This window comes from Anomaloglossus baeobatrachus, chromosome 7 (genome assembly GCF_048569485.1).
Source record: "Anomaloglossus baeobatrachus isolate aAnoBae1 chromosome 7, aAnoBae1.hap1, whole genome shotgun sequence".
Lineage (NCBI taxonomy): Eukaryota > Metazoa > Chordata > Amphibia > Anura > Aromobatidae > Anomaloglossus > Anomaloglossus baeobatrachus.
The window spans coordinates 53,980,497-54,002,022 of NC_134359.1; the positions used below are offsets into that span (position 1 = coordinate 53,980,497).

Sequence of the window (21,526 nt, forward strand, 5' to 3'; positions counted from 1 at the left end):
TCTATCTATCTATCTATCTATCCATCTATCTATCCATCCATCCATCCATCCATCCATCCATCTATCTATCTATCTATCTATCTATCTATCTATCTATCTATATATCTATCTATCTATCCCTCTATCTATCCATCTATCTATCCATCTATCTATCTATCTATCCATCTACCCCTCTATCTATCTATCTATCTATGTATCCCTCTATCTATCTATCCATCCATCTATCTATCTATCTATCTATCTATCTATCTATCTATCTATCTATCCCTCTATCTATCTATCTATCTATCTATCTATCCATCTACCTCTCTATCTATCCCTCTATCTATCTATCTATCCATCCATCTATCTATCTCTATCTATTTATCTATCTATCCCTCTATCTATCTATCTATCTATCTATCTATCCATCTACCCCTCTATCTATCTATCTATCTATCTATCCCTCTATCTATCTATCTATCGATCTATCGATCTATCCATCCATCCATCCATCCATCCATCCATCCATCCATCCATCTATCTATCTATCTATCTATCTATCTATCTATCTATCTATCTATCTATCTATCTATCTATCTATCTATCTATCCCTCTATCTATTTATCTATCTATTAATCTATCTATTTATCTATCTATCTAATTATCTATCTATCTATCTATCCCTCTATCTATCTATCTATCTATCCCTCTATCTATTTATCTATCTATTAATCTATCTATTTATCTATCTATCTATTTACCTATCTTCTATTTTTTCAGAGAGATGGTTGCTGCATCTCAGAACCCACACTATCTCCTTGCTTCATACTTTGGTCTTCTAGCCACTTTTCATCTCATGCTTTGATATCCCTATGTCTTTATATTACATGTATTGAGTGGAATGTGGGCAGCCTAATCGTGGCTGTGATTCTTGATTCTCTTGCCTTCCTGTTATCCGGTCAGTTGTATCCTGAGTGTGTGTTTGCAGTTTCTATATATGCCGCCTCCATGTTGGTGAAACGTGTTGTCAGATTGGATGACGTTTTTCCTGCTCTTGTTAGAAAGTATGGTAAGAGAGTGAGTGTCCTGAGTTTCCGGAATCCCTCCAGTAACGAAGAGCCAGGGTCACCTCCATCAGATACTTGGAAAAAGTAAATATGCTGTTGATGCAAATATCAATTTTAGTAGAAGGTCACGTGTGGGCAGACGACGGACATGTCTAATGATATAAGAATTATCCCGTGTATTGGTGATAATAACTTTTTTTTACGAAGAACTTCTTTAATGCAAAGTTTTGTAATCGTAGATCCCAGTTTTGGTGAGCGTACAGGAGATGTGCAGAAGCGGTCTGTGTTTTACAGTCAGTTCTCCACTATAACGGGGATAACGGCTAATAGATATATAGATATGTGCATTTAGCTGTTTTATCTGTTGTGTGGGCCCCTGGAGTCAATTCCTCCGGTGGTCCCCAGATACCCCTGGACGGCATGGTAAAAGTCCGAACATCTGCATTGAGTGGTTAAAAGTCATGTCCCAATACATTTGTCCTATTATCTGCAGTGGAGACCTAACTGTAGGACTGACAGCTTTGTGAATAAGCAAACTGCTTCCCCTAATGATTGATAGTGGACCAAAAGCAATTCTCATACTGCAAGAGGGCGACCACTGAACTGCACTGAGTAATGCCTGCAAGTATAGAGAACCTGCGGTATCGCTACCAGGTTTCTTGTAATTATAATGTTACGCCAGGTATGGGGAAGTACTAAGAGAACGGCAAAAGGAAAGGGAAGGGAAACGCTGTGTCTAGGGAAGGGGAAGATGGAGACCACTGACAAAGCCTACCGCTGGGACTTAAGCCGGCGTCACACGAGATGATATATCAGGCGATATGTCGGTGGGGTCACAGAGTTGTGACGCACATCCGGCATCGTTTGACATATCGTAGCGTGTGACAGCTATGAGCGACTGTCAATGAGCAAAAATACTCACCTTATCGTTGCTCGTTAACACGTCGCTAATTTTCAAAATGTCGGTCCTCCTTCTGTGCTCCGATTGTTCATCGTTCCCGAGGCAGCACACGTCGCTCCGTGTGACACCCCGGGAAAGACGAACACAGCTTACCTGCGTCTCACCGGCAATGTGGAAGGAAGGAGGTGGGCGGGGTGTTACGTCCCGCTCATCTCCGCCCCTCCACTTCTATTGCCGGCCGCTGTGTGACGACGCTGTGACCCCGAAAGTCCCTACCCCTCCCCCTTCAAGAAGAGGATGTTCGCCGTCCACAGCGAGGTCATCCGAGAGGTAAGTGCGTGTGACAGGGGGTTAACGACTTTGTGCACCACGGGCAACTAATTGCCCGTGACGCACAAATGACAGGAGCGGGTACAATCGCTCGTGCGATCGCACGATAGATCGTAGCGTGTGACGCCGACTTTATATTCCCTCACCACCCTAGATAGGTTCTGCATATATGTGCTGAGCCGGATACCTAACCCTAAGCTGACCTTGATCTGGGCCCTAGGTAGGGAGTGGATGAGATGACTTCTTCATCAACACACTAGGCACTAAAAGGCACACAGGCATAATAAAGAAGGGAAAACCACAAACATATTAATATCTAGTTGTCTCAGGGAGAGAAGCTGCAACAGCCACCAAGATTTTCCTGATGTATGCAAGCTGCCTGCTTGCACTGAAGACTTGATAAAGATGTATCAAATATCAACAGCACTGAGTAATAGGATGTGAAGGTATATATAGACCAGGAAATACTGATAGGCTGAACAACGCCCCAGGGTCCTAAAAGGAAAAGGATGAAAACCAAGTAAGAATAATAGAAGGTCTAGGAACAGTTTGTGCAGACAAATGCTGCGACCCTCTAAAGCCGGACACCACAGGACTGTCTATCACCCGAGACACATCAGTCTCATACCTGGTCATTTCTTACAATCTTCTACTTCTTCTTAGTTTCAGATTGCTTTGGAGATCTGCGCTGGAAACAAAGGTTAGAAGTTCAGAATCAACAGATTCCAAATCATGTGAATTGTAGAGATATCATTTATATCATTGTTCCCATAGTACTGCAGGGTTCAAACTCTAAGGGGTACTTTGCACACTATGACATCGCAGCTGCGATGTCGGTGGGGTCAAATCGAAAGTGACTCACATCCGGTATCGCTGTCGACATCAGAGTGTGTAAATCGGTTTTGATACGATTAACGAGCACAAAAGCGTCGAAATCGTATCATCGGTGTAGTGTCGGTCATTTTCAAAATGTCGCGGCAGCGACAGGTACAATGTTGTTCCTCGTTCCTGCGGCAGCACACATCACTGTGTGAGAAGCCGCAGGAGCGAGGAACATCTCCTACCTGCGTCCCGCGGCTCACGCCGGCTATGCGGAAGGACGGAGGTGGGCGGGATGTTTTCGTCCCGCTCATCTCCGCCCCTCTGCTTCTATTGGCCGCCTGCCGTGTGACGTCGCTGTGACGCCGCACGACCCACCCCCTTAGGAAGGAGGCCGGCCGCCGGTCAGAGCGATGTCGCAGGGCAGGTAAGTACATGTGAAGCTGCTGTAGCGATAATGTTCGTTACGGCAGCTATCACAAGATATCGCTGCTGCGACGGGGCGGGGACTATCGCGCTCGGCATCGCTACAATCGGCTTGCGATGTCGTAGTGTGCAAAGGGCCCCTAAGGCTTTATACATTTTATTATGCAATTTGTGCTGTTCTTGTAACATGTCTTTTCATCACTGAAGGGAAATCTGTGGTATAACGCATTTACTGTAGTGAAATTCCTTCTTATTTTTTAGAAAATATTGCTTCATGATGTTGTACTTCTTTCTTTACATAACTTACTTTTTAGCTAAACACAGGAAGATGTTTTTTAGATTAGACAAGACATTATCAGGGCCACCAAAAACGACAGCCCTTTTTGGAGCTGGGTCACATCACTTATAATACTGCACCATAGGATTGTATTGTGGCTTAGTGGGAATTTATTATCAGAAAATGATCTGTTGTTTTAATCAGGTTTTTCACAATCTGTATTAAACAAATAGACATCTTACTTCAAACTGGTCACTACTACAAACTGGGGCTATTTTGGACTCTTCCTGTTCTTTCTAGAAGACTTTTCAGCAGACATATTATCATCGTAGGCAGGATTAGGCTACTTTCACATTTCCGTCATTTTCCCTCAGTCACAATCCGTGGCTTTGAGAAAAAACTGAATCTAATAATTTGCAGGAGATTCCGTTTTTTCCCATAGACTTATATTAACAACGGATTGCAACTGATGGCCTTGCGTTGCATTCGTCATGTGACGGATCAGTCGTGGAATGAATGACCGTAGGGTAGAAGCAACGGACAATGTAACGTTTTTCGGAGCGTCCAAACGACGCACTGAGCAGGATTCTGCTATACATCTTTCCCTCAGCACCCAGCTTTGCCATATCAGAGCATGGGAAAGCTGGGTGCTGAGAGAAGATGTATAGCAGAGCATGGGAAAGCTGGGTGCTGAGGGAAAGAGTCTTTTTTCCCTCAGCACAAAATGTTCCTATCCCCTGCTTTCATCTTTGTCCCCCCTCGTATATAGTTCTCCAAATACAATGATGGCCCCCACATAGCCTTCCATATAGTATAAAGGGTCTCACATAACCCTTCATATATTAGAATTCACCCCCATAGTCCTCTATGTATTATAATGCATTTTCCACAGTACTTCATATATTATACTGCACCACATAGTCCTCCATATATTAAAATGCACCCCTATAGTCCTCCATGTATAATAATGCATTTCCCATAGTCCTCCATATATTATACTGTAACCCATACTCCATGTATAATGCACCCCTATAGTCCATATAAGGTGTCCTTCATGTTGTATAATTCATCCCAATAGACCTCCATGTATAATGTAAGCCCATAGACATCCATGTGTAATGCAGCCCCATAGACCTCCGTGTATAATGCACCCTTATAGTCCATGTATAAGGTCTCCTTCATATTGTATTATGCAGCCCCAAAGTCCTCCATGTATAATGCAGCCCCATAGACCTCCATGTATAATGCAGCCCCATAGACCTCCATGTATAATGCAGCCCCCCAGGCCTCCATGTATAATGCAGCACCCCAGGCCTCCATGTATAATTCAGTCCCCAGACCTCCATGCAGCCCCCCAGGCCTCCATGTATAATGCAGCACCCCAGGCCTCCATGTATAATGCAGCCCCCCAGGCCTCCATGTATAATGCTTCCCCCCAGGCCTCCATGTATAATGCAGTCAGCCCCCCAGGCCATCATGTATAATGCAGCCAGCCCTCCATGTATAATGCAGCCAACCCCCCAAACCTCCATGTATAATGCAGCCCCCAGGCCTCTTGGCACTGTGTACTCACTGATTAAAAAAATAACAACAAGTACTGAACTCTCCTCTTTTCACTGCTGCTTCATCCTCACTTCTCTCCTCATTCCCCAGCTGCTCCGGTCAGCACCTGCTGTCCTCCTGTCCTGCGCTCTGCATGCCTCAGCATAGCAGTCGCACAGGAGTGACATCACTGCGCAGGCGCAGGGGGAGAATGATGATGCATGGAGCAACGTGGCCGCTTGATGCTTCATCATTGCTGTGTGTGATGACTGGTGAGGGGGGCACGGTGCCACTGCCACTGACACCAGGCCCCACTGACTCACGGTTCATATAGCAGCTGCATGGTCTGCGACAGAACGGTGCAGCTCCTCTCTCACAGAGCCGGCTGCTGATTTGCAGGTTCAAGCCCCTAACTTGCCGGGCCCAGTCTCAATGGCGACTTCTGCGACCATGGTCGTTACGCCACTGATTATTATTATTATTATTATTATTATTATTAATATTTACTTATAGAGCACGATTGATTACATGGTGATGTACATGAGAAGGTGTTAAGTACAAAATACATACACATTACAAAAAACAGACTGGTAAATACTATAAGATAGTGGGAGGATTCAGTGGGGGTGGTGGTAGGGAGGCGGCAGCTCCGGCATTGGTGAGGCGGTGGGGTCATTGGAGACTGTAGGCATGCTTGAACAGCATGTTTTCAAGTTCCATTTGAAGCTTGCAAGTGTAAATCTGACATGTTGAGGCAACAAATTCCAGAGGACAGGAGATACTCGGGAGAAGTCATGGAGGTGGTTGGATGAGGAACCGATAAGTGTGGAGGAGAGAAGATCTTGGAAGGACCATAAATTAAGTGTTGGAGTATATTGGTAGAATAGTTCAGAGATATTTGGAGGAGACAGATTATGAACGGCTTTGTAGGTCAGTGTTAGTGGTTTGAATTGGATATGCTGCGGAATTGCAAACCAGTAAAGGGATTTGCAGAGGGGAGAAGCAGTGGAGTAGGGAGGAGTAAGGTGGATTAGTCGGGCGGCAAAGTTAAGGATTCACTGGAGGGCTGAGAGAGAATTTACAGGAAGGCCACAGAGTAGGATGTTGCAGTAATTGTGACGCCCTGGACTAGCCAGGTAGTCACAGATAGGCCCCGCACAACACCTGTCCCCTAAAAAGGTAACAGCAGCCCACCACATTAAAACCTAGTCACCTCCCTCAGAGCTTAATGGTCACACCAGGGGGCGAAGCCAGGCGGTTGGCCATGCCCACGGAGGAGTCCAGAGGGCCTGAGGCAGGAGACAAAAGGGAGTTGTCAGTTGTCAGTGGCAGTTGCTAGTTGACAGTTGACTGTGGTCAGTTGGAGTTGAGAGGAGAGGAGTAGAGTGCAGCAGGCCTGTGGTGACAGGTCTGCAGCGGAAACTGACAGGTCTGAGGGTAGTAGCCCGCACACCTTGGCTAGGAGGCAGGCGGTGGCCTTAGCCTGCAGGAGCCGAGAAGACGGCCAGGTGGAACCGTAAGGGACCGGGACAGGGTAGTGGCCCGCCGGTACCGAATCGGGGAACTGACTGGAAACCGAAGCACTAGGGGGGAACTCAGACCCGGAACGAGGCCCAGAAGCCACTGGACCACGTCGAATTTACTGATTGAGGTCTGGACTTTAGGTCCATTCCCATCCCAAGTCCCGACTGAAGACTACAGCCCACCGAGGGGGATAGAAAGCCACCGCACAGGCAGAGAGATCCCATGGGCCAGCGTCTGCGAGCAAACGGCCTCCACCGACACATAAATAGCCAGGGAGCGGACTCCCGTTGCTGAGGCACAGGCAGTCTACACAAACACAGCACGGTGCAGGAGAAAGGCCAAGACCCCCCAACCCGGGTGGGGGACCAGACGCAGCCGGCTGCGGGCACCAACCACCATCAACTTTGTTTACCAGAGACTTGTGTGTGTCAATAATCGTGAGTACAACAGTGCCATCCGGCCGCGCACCGCCCAGCCACTACTCTCCCGAAACGGGTCCTGGGGCCACCATCCCTGCCCATGGAGGGGTTAACATCTTGCTGCACGACCATCTCCCCCGGGTGCCCCCGTAACTGCAGCGGTGGTGTCTACACTTTCACCACGTCCTGTGGGTGGCGTCACGAAATCAAACACGGCTCCGGCCGTACACCTACCTAGCCACCCCCCCATTAAGATCGCCAGCAACCCCCTTGCAGAGCGACGTGACCCCCGGGTCCGGAGGCGCTCGAGCCACCCACCAAACGAGCCCGGATTTGAGCGGCTCAGCTGCAGCTAAGCACGGGACGGTACATAATCGAGGCGGGAAATTATGAGGGCATGCACTAGCATTTTCGTAGGTTGTGATTTGATGGAAGGACAGATTCTGGAAATATTTTTGAGTTGGAGATGGCAGAAGGTGGTAAGAGATTGGATGTATGGTATTAAGGACAAGGCAGTCAAGTGTTACTCCGAGGCAGCGAACATTGCATATTGGGGAGAGCGTGATCTTATTTATTGTGATAGATAGATCAGATGGGGAAGAGAGGTGAGATGGGGAAAGATGATTAGTTCAGTTTTGGTCACATCGAGTTTTAGGAAGCAAGAGGAGAGGAAGGAGGATATAGGAGGATATAATAGAAGAAAATCTTGTATACAGGTCACAGTAAACAGTAAAAGCAGTATTCTAATGTACTCCTGTATGATACTTTAGCTTCAAGGGGTTATATAGTCATAAATAACTCTGCAGTAGTTTATTCACTGAGCTCGCCTAACCCTCTGTTTAAAATTATAGTTGTTTTTGCATCCCATATGTTCAGCATTATAATGTATAATGTAATATAATTCTAAATCACTCCAACCTTCTTGTATTATAGGACACCATAAATAAGACACGTGAGAAGATGTTTTTGTACGTGCTGGCTTGTGGCGTTCTTCTTTATCTGTGGTGGAGGATACGGGATGGTCTAAAAATTAACAGCATTGAAGACAAATACATCATGATCACCGGATGTGACACGGGATTCGGAAATTTTGCCGCCCGCACACTTGACAAGAAAGGATTCAGAGTTCTGGCAACTTGCTTTACTGAATCTGGAGCAGCGGCTTTAAAACGAGAAACATCACGAGTTAAGATCATATTATTGGATGTGACGTGTGAAGATAATGTAAAGAGCGTCTCTAAGTGGGTTAAACATGAAGTTGGAGAAAAAGGCAAGTTTGTCTAGAGATCCAGAGTTGGACTTGTCATAAGTTTTGATCAGTTCGGGTCTAGGTCTGGAAAGTAGCCATTGATCACTGAAAGAGAGGGGCAGAAGTGCACGTCACCATTGTGTCCCTTTGGCTATGAACAGCCCTCATTGACTCTCTTTAAGGCCTAAAACACACTTCCGCAAAAAAAACGTCCGTATGACACGGTCCGTTTTTCGGGTCCGTGTTCCGTATTTTTGGGGCGTTTCTCCGGTACGTATGGCATTCGTGTGATGGCGTATGCGAGCCATGTGTACGTGTAAAATGTCCGTGTTTGTGTGTAAAATGCCCGTGTATGTGTGCGTGGAATGTCCGTGTGGAATGTCCGTTTGTGTGTTGCACAATGTCGTTGATACATGTCGGCTGACAGCAGACAGAGTTGCGCGATGAGAATGAACTCGGGTGAACTTCACCCGACTTCATTGTCATGCCGCGGCTCTGTCTGTGTGCCGCGTACTGATTAGCGGTCACCTGTGAAGGATTCACCAGTGACCGCTAATCCCCCGAGTGACTGAAGTTAGCAGTCCTCTCTCATACTTACCGCTCCCCGATCACCAGCGCGGCGAGGAACAGCTGTGCAGAGAATACGCGGCAACAATTACTTTGAAAATGCCGGCCGCTCATTAATCAATCTCGTATTCCCTGCTTTCCCCACCCACCGGCGCCTATGATTGGTTGCAGTCAGACACGCCCCCCACGCTGAGTGACAGCTGTCTCACTGCACCCAATCACAGCAGCCGGTGGGCGTGTCTATACTGTGCAGTAAAATAAATAATTAAAAAAAGCCTTCATTAGCTGCGTGGAGCTGACATTTTCAAAGTAATTGTTGCCGCGTATTCTCTGCACAGCTGTTCCTCGCCGCGCAGGTGATCGGGGAGCGGTATGAGCCGGGGGAAGAAAAAAACCGAGCGCCAATGTAAGTATGACTGAGAACAGCAGAAAAAAAGGTAAGTATACTGAATTTAATTTAAAAAAAATAAATAAATAAGATCGCTAGTGTAAAAACGCACACGCACGAAACGTGCTGAACACGGACATACTCCGTGTGCGGTCCGTGCAGGCACGGACCCATAGACTTTAGCGGGTCCGTGCCTGCGTGATGCCGGCCAAAAACTGACATGTTGTCCGTGTAGAAAAGCGCACACACGTACTTATCACACGGACACACGTTCCGTGTGATTTTACGTGTGTGTGCCATCTACCATTGAATAACATGGGTCTCCGTGTCTACGTGTCTCCGGTACGTGCAAATACGTACCGCACACGTACAAATTAAACGGATGTGTGTTGCGGGTCTAAAGGCATGAGGTAAGCGGCTTACAGACTTAAAGGTCCCAATTCATTGAGGCCCCAATTCATCAAGACCGGTGTTGTTCAAACCAGTCTTGATGAGGGAGCGTAACGGAGTTAGGCTAGTTTCACACTTGCGTTTTTTTCCTTCAGTCACTTGACGGATTTCTGTGACAGATCCGTTTTTACACAACTGCGCATGCTCAGTTGAGTAATTGTTGAAAAAAAAGCTACAATGGATTCCGTTGTTTTGCAGTATCCGTCGCATCAGTTTTTCCACTATATGCAATGCATCCATTACATCCGTCAAACAACGCAATGTGACGGATGCCGCACAACGCAAGCCTTAGACACAGCTGATTCATTCATTAAAAGGCGTATTTTATGCTAAAAATCAATCTCCGCCCTCGTCCTACCCCCAAAATTTTGTAGCTTGTCACTGACTGGAGTAAGATTTTGGGTAAGGCGTATGACACCACGTTGAGCAAGAATTTTATAACTTGCCTCTGAATGGAGTAAGATTTGTGGTAAGGCACATGTCACTTTTCAGATGTGCCTTATACAATTCTTATTCTAGTTAGTGACTGGAGTAAGATTTCTGGTCTAAAGTACTACACAGCTCATCATAAATTAGACAAGCTGTGGTGTCACGATCTAATTCCGTTTTCCTCCTGCCCCAGCTCCACATTGCGCAAAAATGATGTAACTTTTCAAAGTGAATTCTGGTATAATTTCTGTGATCAATCGGGGCCTAAGACTGTTATTATTTACATGTCTTAATGGAGGGAGCACTAGAGTAGCTTTGAAAAGTCACTACATTTTTGCAAACCAGGGAGTTGGGACTTTTGCTTTTTTCACACCAATTTATATTAGCTCTGCAGAGCTGGGAAGGAGCCAGAAGGGGACAGGGCATGGTCACACTCGCCAGATAAATTCATCAAAAGTGACTGTGTTTTGTGTACTAGAAATGCTACTCCAGTCACTGACTGGAGTATCTTCTCTGGTACACACATGGAGGTAAATGCCACTCAGAATAGGAGCCAAATTTGTTAATATTTTTATGAGCCTATACACCATTCTGCTTATTCTCCAAAGAGAGCCAAGCAAAGCTTATCAGAACATAAGAGGCACATGCCTCAGATGTGGAGTTTTGCCACTTCCGCTACTTCAGTAATCAGTAGGATTTCAGCTCCGCAGCACAGAACAATCAATGTTACTATGATGTGTCGAAAGTTTGAATGTAAACTTAGAAAGTGAGATTTTTCTCTTATGGGCCTGGGAAGTGCCATAGAGCGGGTAGTGTCCTACAGAGAAAATCAAAATGGTGTCTTCTTTTATTGCTGCTTTTTATCACCACTGAGGGACTATAACTCACAGCCTTCCTTTCTACACAATTAAGAAATAGACCTATGAAATCCAGGGCGTTTACAGTATTTGTGCACAGATTTTTTTGTCAGGGATTTTAAAGTGCATTTTTCTCCAAATTCCATATCAAAAGCAGCTTGATACACTCTTAGGGTACACATCCGATTGATATTCTTTCACATTTACCACAACAATCATTAGGAAGTTTATTCAAGGAATATCTGAAGCAATTTTGATGTAGGTTATAAAGCAAAATTCCCTTTAAAAGCCTTTAAAACAAATCTGCGTGATCGTATCTTTAGGATTAATTACAGTCTATAGAACACATCACTTTGCTACCCTTAGCAACCAATCACAGAGCAGCTTTCATTTTACTAGAGTCATTTTAAAAATGAAAGCTGTGCTTTGATTGGTCGCTATGGGCAACAAAGACAGTCTTTCTTAAACAGTGTTGAAAAATGAGGCCTAGTGTTTTAAATCCTTTCCATTTTTAAGATATTTGACGCCTATCATTAAATGAGAACATTCTTGTTTATATTCTGAGCCAATAAACCAGTACATACGGTAGATTATCCTGTTCTTTAGTGAAGGTTTGCCATCCAATCTATGTGTTAGGCCTCCTTCACGCTTCCATATAAAACACGCATGTGAAAAACCAGTACCAATGTCATCAGTGTTCTCTATCAATGTACTATACGTATTTTTCTTGGACCCATACATTTGTATTGGCCCTTTTCATCCTGCTGACAAAAAAAAGGCCTTGTATGTTTCTTTGTGGCTAATACGGACATATGGTCCATGTGAAAATACGGACATGTGAAGATCACCATAGGTTGTAATTGGTACGTGTAAAAAAAATGGATGCCATATATACCCAAAACATGTAGATGCGAAGGGGGCTTTAAATGGGGATTTCTCAAGATTAAAAGTAATCACCTATCTAAGGCATGTGGCTAGTTTTAGCAGTCCCATACACAGTGAATGGAGTGGAATAGCAACATCATCCACCTCAGGGGCAGATATATCATTGTTGCAGCCTGTGCAGTCACACAGGGGTCTAAGAGTTAAGGGGGCCCATTACCACCTCTAAAGTAGGTGAATTGTGCTTTTGATGAGCTTTTAATCTGCAAAGGGCCCATATATTGTTCTTACACAGGGACCCTTTTCTGTCTGTGTCTGCCAGTGATCCATCTATACTCTGAACACAAAGCAATCAATAAGATATCCCCTTAACTGCAGTATTGTAGAGGTTTCACCTTGGACCTCCATCCACATCCTAGATGTCCACCCCCATCCATTCCCCAGATTCCCTCCCATAAACAACAGACAACCATTTTGGATTAAATATGGCCAAATCGGCCTTTATTATAACAAACACACAATAAATTAACATGAAAGGTGAGGAGGTTCTTGGAGCTCCAAAACCCGGTGGAAACCATTAATATCAGAAAACCATCCAGCATTGCCCCCAGCCGCGACCATAGGTTCGGGGGCACCACTATTGCTGGAAAACATTACCAACATGACTGACTCCCAGGGACCCCACCCTGAAGAGCCCCAAATCCGTGAGGCAATTTAACCAAAATCTGATCCAAAATGGGACGTTACAGCCACCAGATGTACCACCCCTCCAACCACAATTTTTGCTACCAACTCCAAGAACTCCCCACTCCTCCACCACACCGAAATGACTCGTCATTTTTTTTTTTATTAACCTATGTAACCCCCCATTCATCAGGGAGGGAGGGCGGGACCTTTAGTAGTTTTGCCTACGTGCCAATTGCAGGCCACTCCCTTTTCACTCACCTTATATATTGCCCTATAAACTCTAAACCACTCCCATCTAAATTACCTCCCCTTAAACTTCTGACCCCAAACACTGAGAAGCTTGCTCCGCTTTTTTAACCTATAGTTTGCCATCCAAAGCTGAGTCATGGGTCACTCCGCCCATGGTTCTGCTTAGGGCTCCGTAATACCTATCTTATGCACAGGTTATAACTTTCAATTTTGGGAAAACCCTTTTAAATATATAAGCATCACAACTGTGGGATTTTTACGCCATTTTTTTCTTGTATATTGTTTTTCATTATCAAGAAGTTTTAGCTACCGTAATTCATTATTTAATACATTTTGCGTAATTGTACTCCAGTACTGTCGTGAATGCCCATTGTTTTATCTTTTTGCAGCGTTGAAGAAAATGTTATTTGGGTCGTATGACATTTTAGTAAAAAAAAGGCTCAAATAAAACAATAGAGCAAAAAAGGCACATTAGAATTTACATCAAATTCTTCAAACATAATTTATTTGATGAATTGGACACTAAATTTGCCAGTGCAGAAAGTAAGAAATGGAAAAAAAAATACAAATTATCAATCACAGCCAATGTATATTAAACAATGTATATAAACAAAAAACTGACTTTAATTAATGCTGCATTCACTTAGACAAGGGGTTAAAACTTAACCAATAATAATAATAATAATAATTATAATAATAATAATACTAAAATAGAACCTACAAAAGTGTGCTAAGTTCTATTTTAGTATTATTATTTATTAAGGGTTACGTTTTAACTCCTTTTCTAGAGAATATACTTCAATTAGAAAGAATTGTTACCAATAACTCTTTAATTAACGCTGCCAATCCATGTATTGTTTCCATGGGATCAGATAAAATGTTATGTCGCCCAGTATGATGATGGTAATTGCGCTAAATTGGAAATTACTGAAAATTTTTATTGAATTTCTCGACAACTTGATTTTTTCTTCAGTCCTATTAATATTCATTTTAATTTTATTTTTTTTAGGTCTTTGGGGGCTCATTAACAATGCGGGCATAATGGGAACTCTGGCTCCAATTGATTGGCTGACAATTGATGATATAAGAGCACCAATTGAAGTTAATTTATTAGGATTGATACACGTCACGTTATCTGTGTTACCCTTAATCAAAAAGGCTAAAGGGAGGATTGTCAATGTGTCTAGTGTTGGTGGGAGAGTCGCAGCAAGTGGAGGAGGATATTTTTCATCTAAATTTGGAGTTGAAGGATTTAATGATAGTTTAAGGTAAGCTGAATTCCCATCATCATTCTGTAAATTTATGTACACAAAAGATGTCTAAATCCACTTTTATCGCCTGCCACTCTCATATACTGCATATTTGGGTCTCTCGATTGTTGTTTCATGGAAGATGTCCAAAGATCAGGCAAATTCTGCTTCAACTAAGATCATCTTGTATTTCCACGTTCATATATACTCTTTCCTTGACCAAGCATACTATATATGATCATTTTGTTTGGATAGATGAAGAGTAAAGATGAGCGAACCTGAGGGTTCTCTGTTTGGTGTTCGAACTGCCATGGAAAAGAGTTTGAGTTCAGAGTTCGGGTGCTTTACCTACGAACTTCACTCATGTGAGCATTGCTGTGCTCGGATACACTCGGAGCTCAGCCCAGTGCGAGCCGTTTGCCGTGTTTGAACAGCTCGCACTGGGTGTAACAAAAGCGTGGTTGGATGTAGTGTGCACCCCCCCAAAAAAAAAAAAAACTCACCCACCTACCCCCAGAAGTGATCTGTTTATGGCTGACGGCATGTGAATGGAGACCCGAACTGCCCAATTAGTGACTTCCATTGGAGTTCAGGTAAAGTTTGGGTCCCAAACCGGAGTTTACTTAAAGTTTGGCTGACCCCGCCAAACCGAACTTCAACGGGTCCGTTCATCTCTAACGCTGAGTCCTTCAGGGTGGAAGCCATTGATTATAGTCATATTCCACTCTGGCTAATAAGATACTAAAATGTTATGAAATATCACTTTATGAGCAATTCAGAGATAAAATGTGAAAATGTTGATCTTGGAAAACTTTATTTCACTTTTTTCCTCAAACTTTAACCTGAATGTTATTTTCTTTAAGGCGAGATATGAAAGCTTTTGGAGTTAAAGTTTCTTGTATTGAGCCTGGACTTTTTAAAACTCCATTATCTGATCCAAAACGTGTGTTAGAACAACGAATAGCTCTCTGGAGGCAACTTCCAAAGACCATTCAAGACGAATATGGAGAAAACTATGTACAAATAGGTAATTTGTTATATTATTTTTCTAGGCAGTTTTTGATATTTTCTTTATAAAAACTTTTTTTTGGGAAATTTGAAATGGACCCCAAATAACCATTAAGAGGGTTGTTCTATGTGGAACACTTATGGCATATTAATAGAATATTCCATAAATGTCAGATAGATGATTGTTTAAACAGTACAGTAATACCTCGGTTTTTGTTGACGTCGGTTATCGTTGGTTTCGGTTTTCGTTGATTTTTTTCGACTGATAATTTTACTCAGTTTTCATTGGTCGCCTTGGATTTAGTTAGTTTTCATCGGCATGCCCACATGACCAAACTGATAATTTTGCAACATCAAAGGCGACACATGCATTCTCCTGTTCTGTGTGGCATTGTGTGTATATCACCACATGCATCACTTCAAATTCAAATTCAAACTAGCTTTATTGAAATGACCAAGTACATGTTGGCATTGCCAAAATAAGTGGTAAAAATGAGGATGGGGATAGAGGCCTATCTAGGGTGGGGCATAGAGGCCTATCCAGGTTGGGGCATAGAGGTCCATCCAGGGTGGGGGATAAAGGCCAGTCCAGGGTGGGGTATAGAGGTCCATCCAGAGTGGGGGATGGAAGCTCATCCAGGGTGAGGGATAGTGGCTCATCCAGGGTGGGGGATAGAGCCTCCTCCAGGTGGGGAATAGAGCCTCCTCCAGGTTGGGGAATAGAGCCTCCTCCATGGTAGAGTATAGTGGCTCACCTAGTTTCAAAATGTAAGTAACACATGTAAGATAAAATGTATTTAATCTTTACATTAGTCTCTTATATTCATTTTATATTAATGTCTTATTGTTTTTAGTATTAAACACTATCTTCAATCTCTAAAAAATGTCTTTTTGGTATGTATTTTGGAGTATCTAAAATTAACTAATTGGATCTACATTGATTCCTATGGCAATAATTGCCTCGGTTTTCATAGGTTTTGGATTTCAACAATTGTTTTTTGACGGATTATCGACGAAAACCGAAGTATCAAAGTATATCTATCTTGAGAACAGGGGTAAACGTGAACTGTCAGGAATGGAGAAGCATGAATCTCTCCATTATTTTCTATCAGATTTGTGAAAATTGCTAGTACTCTCATAGCTCAGTTATTAGATTACTTGTTGATGACTATTTGGGGTCCCAAGTTCTCCTAAAAGGTTGCCTTTAATGCTATACTACCTTTAAAAATAAAGAAAACATTAAAATCTAGGAACAAGTACATTTGTCACCTATTTCTTCTTTGCTTATTTTATATGCTATGTATATCCGTGATCAAAAGCTGAAATACAAAATATCAATAGGGTAGGCATTTGCCTACATTTTGTGCGAGTAGCGAATAGTACGGTAGCGGACAGTACTCGCTAACAGCATAGCAAATACGAATAGTTAACTACTCACTCAACACTAAATGCTACTTGATGTGAAATATTATCATTGGGTACACGGCTGCTTTGTCTCCAAGGCATCTTTTCCCATCTGAAACCTCCTTCAAGTACTTAAGCGGTCTTTACACGCTACGATATCGCTAGCAATTGCTAGCGATATCGTACGCAAGAGCACCCGCCCCGTCGTGCATGCGATTTCGTGTGATCGCTGCCGCAGCGAACATTATCACTACGGCAGCGTCACACGCACTTACCTGGTCGTCGTCGTCACTGTGACTGCCGAACAATCCCTCCCTCAAGGGGAAGGGACGTTCGGCATCACAGCGACGTCACCACGACGTCACTAAGTGGCCGGCCAATCAAAGCGGAGGGGCGGAGATGAGTGGGACGTAACATCCCGCCCACCTTCTTCCTTCCGCATTGCGGCTGGCAGCAGGTAAGGAGATGTTCCTCGCTCCTGTGGTGTCACACACAGCGATGTGGACTGCCGCAGGAGCGACGAACCACATCGATAATCAACCATTACCGATTTTTGGTTTTGGGACGACCTCTCCATGGTGAACGATTTTCACCATTTTTGAGGTCGCTTAAGGTCGCTGGTAAGTGTCACACGCTGCGATATCATTAATGACACCGGATGTGCATCACTAACAACGTTACCCCGACGATAAAACCTTAACGATATCGTAGCGTGTAAAGCCCCCTTTAGTCTGAAATAGACCAATTATGCAATTCTAAGTCCTCTTTATTTATCCACCACTGCTAAAAGATTTGCATTGGGAAGGTAAATATTTCAATTTTACTTTTTTTATATCTATATATTCTTTGGTCTGTTTTTCAGATGCAGCAATGAAACAAAAATTAAACTATATCCGAAACAGTGACCTGTCTTTGGTTGTATGGTGCATGGATCACGCTCTGACCAGTCTACACCCCAGGACAAGATACAGTGTTGGCACTGACGCTACTTTCCTCTGGATTCCACTATCTTTTATGCCAACATTCATACAAGACTATTTTATACTGAAAAATAAGGTTAAAATACCTACAACGGAGTAAACAAGGAGATATTGTATAAATTAGGAAAATACGAATAATTATAACTATATTAAAATAAACAACATAAAATTATTTTTTCTTTTTGTCTTCTTCATAGCATATACACTGAACAAAAATGTAAATGCAACACTTTTAGTTTTCATTCCATTTTTCATGAGCTGAACTCAAAGATCTAAGACTTTTTCTATGTACACAAAAGGCCTTTTTCTCTCAAATTTGTCTAAATCTTTGTTAGGCCTCTTTCACCCATCAATGAATCTGGTACGTATGTGACAGTTTTTATACGTACCAGAATCATGGACATAGGCAGACCCATTAAAATCAATGGGTCTGCGCACACATCAATGATTTTTGACTGACCGTGTCTCCGTGCGGTGTACACGGAAACATGTCTGTTTTTTTCTGGCATCACCGATGTCCCATGGAACACACTATGGTGTGATCCGCGAAACACGTACCAGAAAAACATGTACATTGAAAATAAAAAGCTTTATATACTCACCTTCTCAAGCGATGCTGTCTCCGACCACTGCTTTCTGCTGCTTCCAAGCTGGCTAATTATCTCATGAATATGCAGTAATGCACTGCACAACCAACCCGGAAGTAGCTACAGCGGGGATCAGCGGCGTCCGGAAACACAGCAGAGCTGAAGAGTTCAGCACCAGGGACAGCAGGAGCAGTGGCAGGTGAGTTTATCTCCATGTGCTATCACGGATGGCGGATCACGGATAGCACATGGATAACCCATGTGTATCGTGAATCACGGTACATGGAGGCACATATGTGTTTTTAACATGTCAGTGAAAAATGTCTGTGTTTTTCACTGACGTGTAAACAGGCCTTAGTGAGCATTTTTCCTTTGCTGAGATAATCCATCCATCTCACAGGTGTAGCATATCAGGATGCTGATTAGACAGCATGATTATTGCACAGGTGTGCCTTTTGCTTTTGCACATTTTAAGGTGGCCTTTTATTGTGGCCAGCCTAAGGCACACCTGTGCAATAATCATGCAGCCTATTCAGTTTTTTGATATTTCACACCAGTAAGTTTTAATAGATTATCTCAGCAAAGGATAAATGCTCCCTAATACAGATTTAGACAAATTTGTGAACAATAGTTGAGAGAAAAAGGCCTTGTCTGCACATAGAAAAAGTCTTATATCTTAAAGTTCAGCTTAAAAAAATGGGACCAAAATCAAAAGTGTTGCATTTAGATTTTTGTTCAGTATATTACAAAAAAAACTCCTAATCCAAAGCTGGATTATAACACTAAAGTACAATAGTTACATACTTACATAGTTACTTAGGTTGAAAAAAGACCTAGGTCCATCTAGTTCAACCTTCTTCCACCAGTTCTACATTTGGTCACAAAGTCATTTATAACCAACAATGTTGTGTACTAAGGAAATCATCCAGCCCTTTTTTAAAATCTGTTATAGTATCTGCCATTACTACCTCTTGTGCTAGGGCATTCCACAGTCTGACTGCTCTAACTGTAAAGAACTCTTTCCTATTTAGCTGCCGGAATCTCTTTTCTTCCACTCGCAGTGAGTGCCCCCTGGTCCTTAGTATTGTTTTTGGAAGAAATAAGTCATGTGCCAGTCCTTTATATTGACCACACATGTATTTATACATATAAATGAGATCTCCTCTGAGACGTCTTTTTTCTAAGCTAAACAAATCTAACTTTCCCCACCTCTCATCATATGGGAGGCCTTCCATTCCTTGTCGTAGTCTAGTTAGCCGCCTTTGAACTGACTCTAACTTCTGAATGTCCTTTTTAAAATGTGGAGGCCAAAACTGAATCCCATATTCCAGATGTGGCCTTACAAGTGATTTATAGAGGGGTAATAGTACGTTGGGATCACGGGATCTCATCTCTCTTTTTATACACCCTAAAATCTTGTTTGCTTTAGCAGCTGCTGCCTGACATTGAGTGCTGCTGCTCAGCTTATTTGTAATGAGAATACCCAAGTCCTTCTCCCGTTCTGTAGTCCTGAGTTTACTTCCATTTAATGTATACGCAGTTATAGGATTACTCCGTCCTAGGTGCATTACTTTACATTTATCAACATTAAATCTCATTTGCCAAGTATCTGCCCATTCTGACATCTTATCCAGATCTTTTTGTAATATTGTACTATCAAGGTCAGTTTTTAATATTCTACATAGTTTGGTGTCATCAGCAAAGACTGACACTTTACTATCAATCCCATCCACAAGGTCATTAATAAAGAGAATAAAAAGAATCCGTCCTAGCACAGATCCCTGTGGCACCCCACTGCTGACTATAGCCCATTTAGAGAGTGGACCATTTATGACTACTGTTTGTTTCCTATCTTTTAGCCAATTCCTTACCCAGTTGCATATAGTTTCCCCTAGTCCTTGCTTATGGAGCTTTAGTATAAGGCTATTATGTGGTACAGTATCAAATGCCTTTGCAAAGTCCAAATAAATCACATCAGCTGCATTACCAATATCCAGGTTTGCACTTACTCATAGAACCCAACAGGTTGGTTAGACATGACTTATCTTTCATGAATCCATGCTGTCTGTCAGTTATTATATTATTTTCTGCAACATATTTTTGCATGTCATCCCTTAAAATGCCCTCAAAAACTTTGCATACTATTGATGTCAGGCTTACTGGACGGTAGTTGGTTGGATCTACCCTCTTATCTTTCTTAAATATCGGTACCACATCAGCAATCCTCCAATCCTGAGGCACCAACCCTGTTACAAACGAGTCTAAAAAGATGAGATACAGTGGTCTGTCGATTACGGAGCTCAATTCCCTCAATATTTGTGGATGAATGCCATCTGGCCCTTGGGATTTGTCAATGTTTAATTTACTCAGACGTAGGCGTACTTCATCTTGAGTTGAATTAATTATATCGGGTGGTGAACTTTGATTTTTGACTTGTTGAATGATCCCTGGTACAGTCAGTTCGTTGATGAACACGGATGAGAAATGCCTGTTTAATATCTCAGTCTTTTGTTTGTCCTCTATAACTAACTTGTTATTATTACTTTAAGGGGCCGATACTATGCTTTATTTTCCTTTTGGCATTAATGTATTTATAAAAGATTTTGGCATTTATTTTAATGTCATTGGCGATTTTTGTTTCAGTAGCTTATTTTGCTTGTTTGATTTCTTTTTTGCATTTCCTATTGATATCTTTATACTTCTGAAATGCTATTTCTGTATTCTCAGCCTTCAAGAGTTTAACCGCTCTTTGTTTTTGTTTTATTATACTTTGTACTGTCTTATTTATCCAAAGTGGTTTCTTTTTATTCCTGGACATTTTATTACCAGAGGTTATCAGTTTTTAACAGGACTCTAGCAGTATATCCTTAAACTTACCCCATTTATGTTCGGTATCCCCAGTTACCATAACATTGTCCCACTCTACACATTTAAGCTCTTCCCTTAATTTGTTGAAATCAGCTTTCCTAAAATTCCAGGTTTTAGCATTTCCCCTTTGAAATGTTCTATTGAATATTACGTTGAAGCTTACCATATTATGATCGCTGGTGCCCAAGTGCTCCCGGATCTATTTGACAGGACCAGATCTAGCAAATTATCTCCCCTTGTCGGTTCATCTACCATCTGAAAGAGGAAATGGTCTTGAATTTTAGATAAGAACTTACAGCTTTTAGCACAACCAGAAGATTCTATGTCCCACTGAATGTCTGGATAGTTGAAGTCCCCCATAATAAGAACCCGATTATTATTATC

The 21,526-nt window shown here is 42.6% G+C and overlaps 1 protein-coding gene across 1 annotated transcript in view; it reads left to right on the forward strand.

Annotated features, from left to right (window-relative positions):
* DHRS9 (dehydrogenase/reductase 9) overlaps positions 1–17,859 on the forward strand; it is a 27,150-nt gene extending 9,291 nt beyond the window's left edge. The window contains exons 2-5 of the mRNA XM_075318855.1: positions 8,221–8,557; positions 14,055–14,313; positions 15,159–15,322; positions 17,570–17,859. Coding sequence (XP_075174970.1) covers positions 8,248–8,557; positions 14,055–14,313; positions 15,159–15,322; positions 17,570–17,787 — 951 coding nt within the window. The 5' untranslated portion in view covers positions 8,221–8,247 and the 3' untranslated portion in view covers positions 17,788–17,859. The remainder of the gene's footprint in view (positions 1–8,220; positions 8,558–14,054; positions 14,314–15,158; positions 15,323–17,569) is intronic.
* The last annotated feature ends 3,667 nt before the right edge of the window (positions 17,860–21,526 follow it).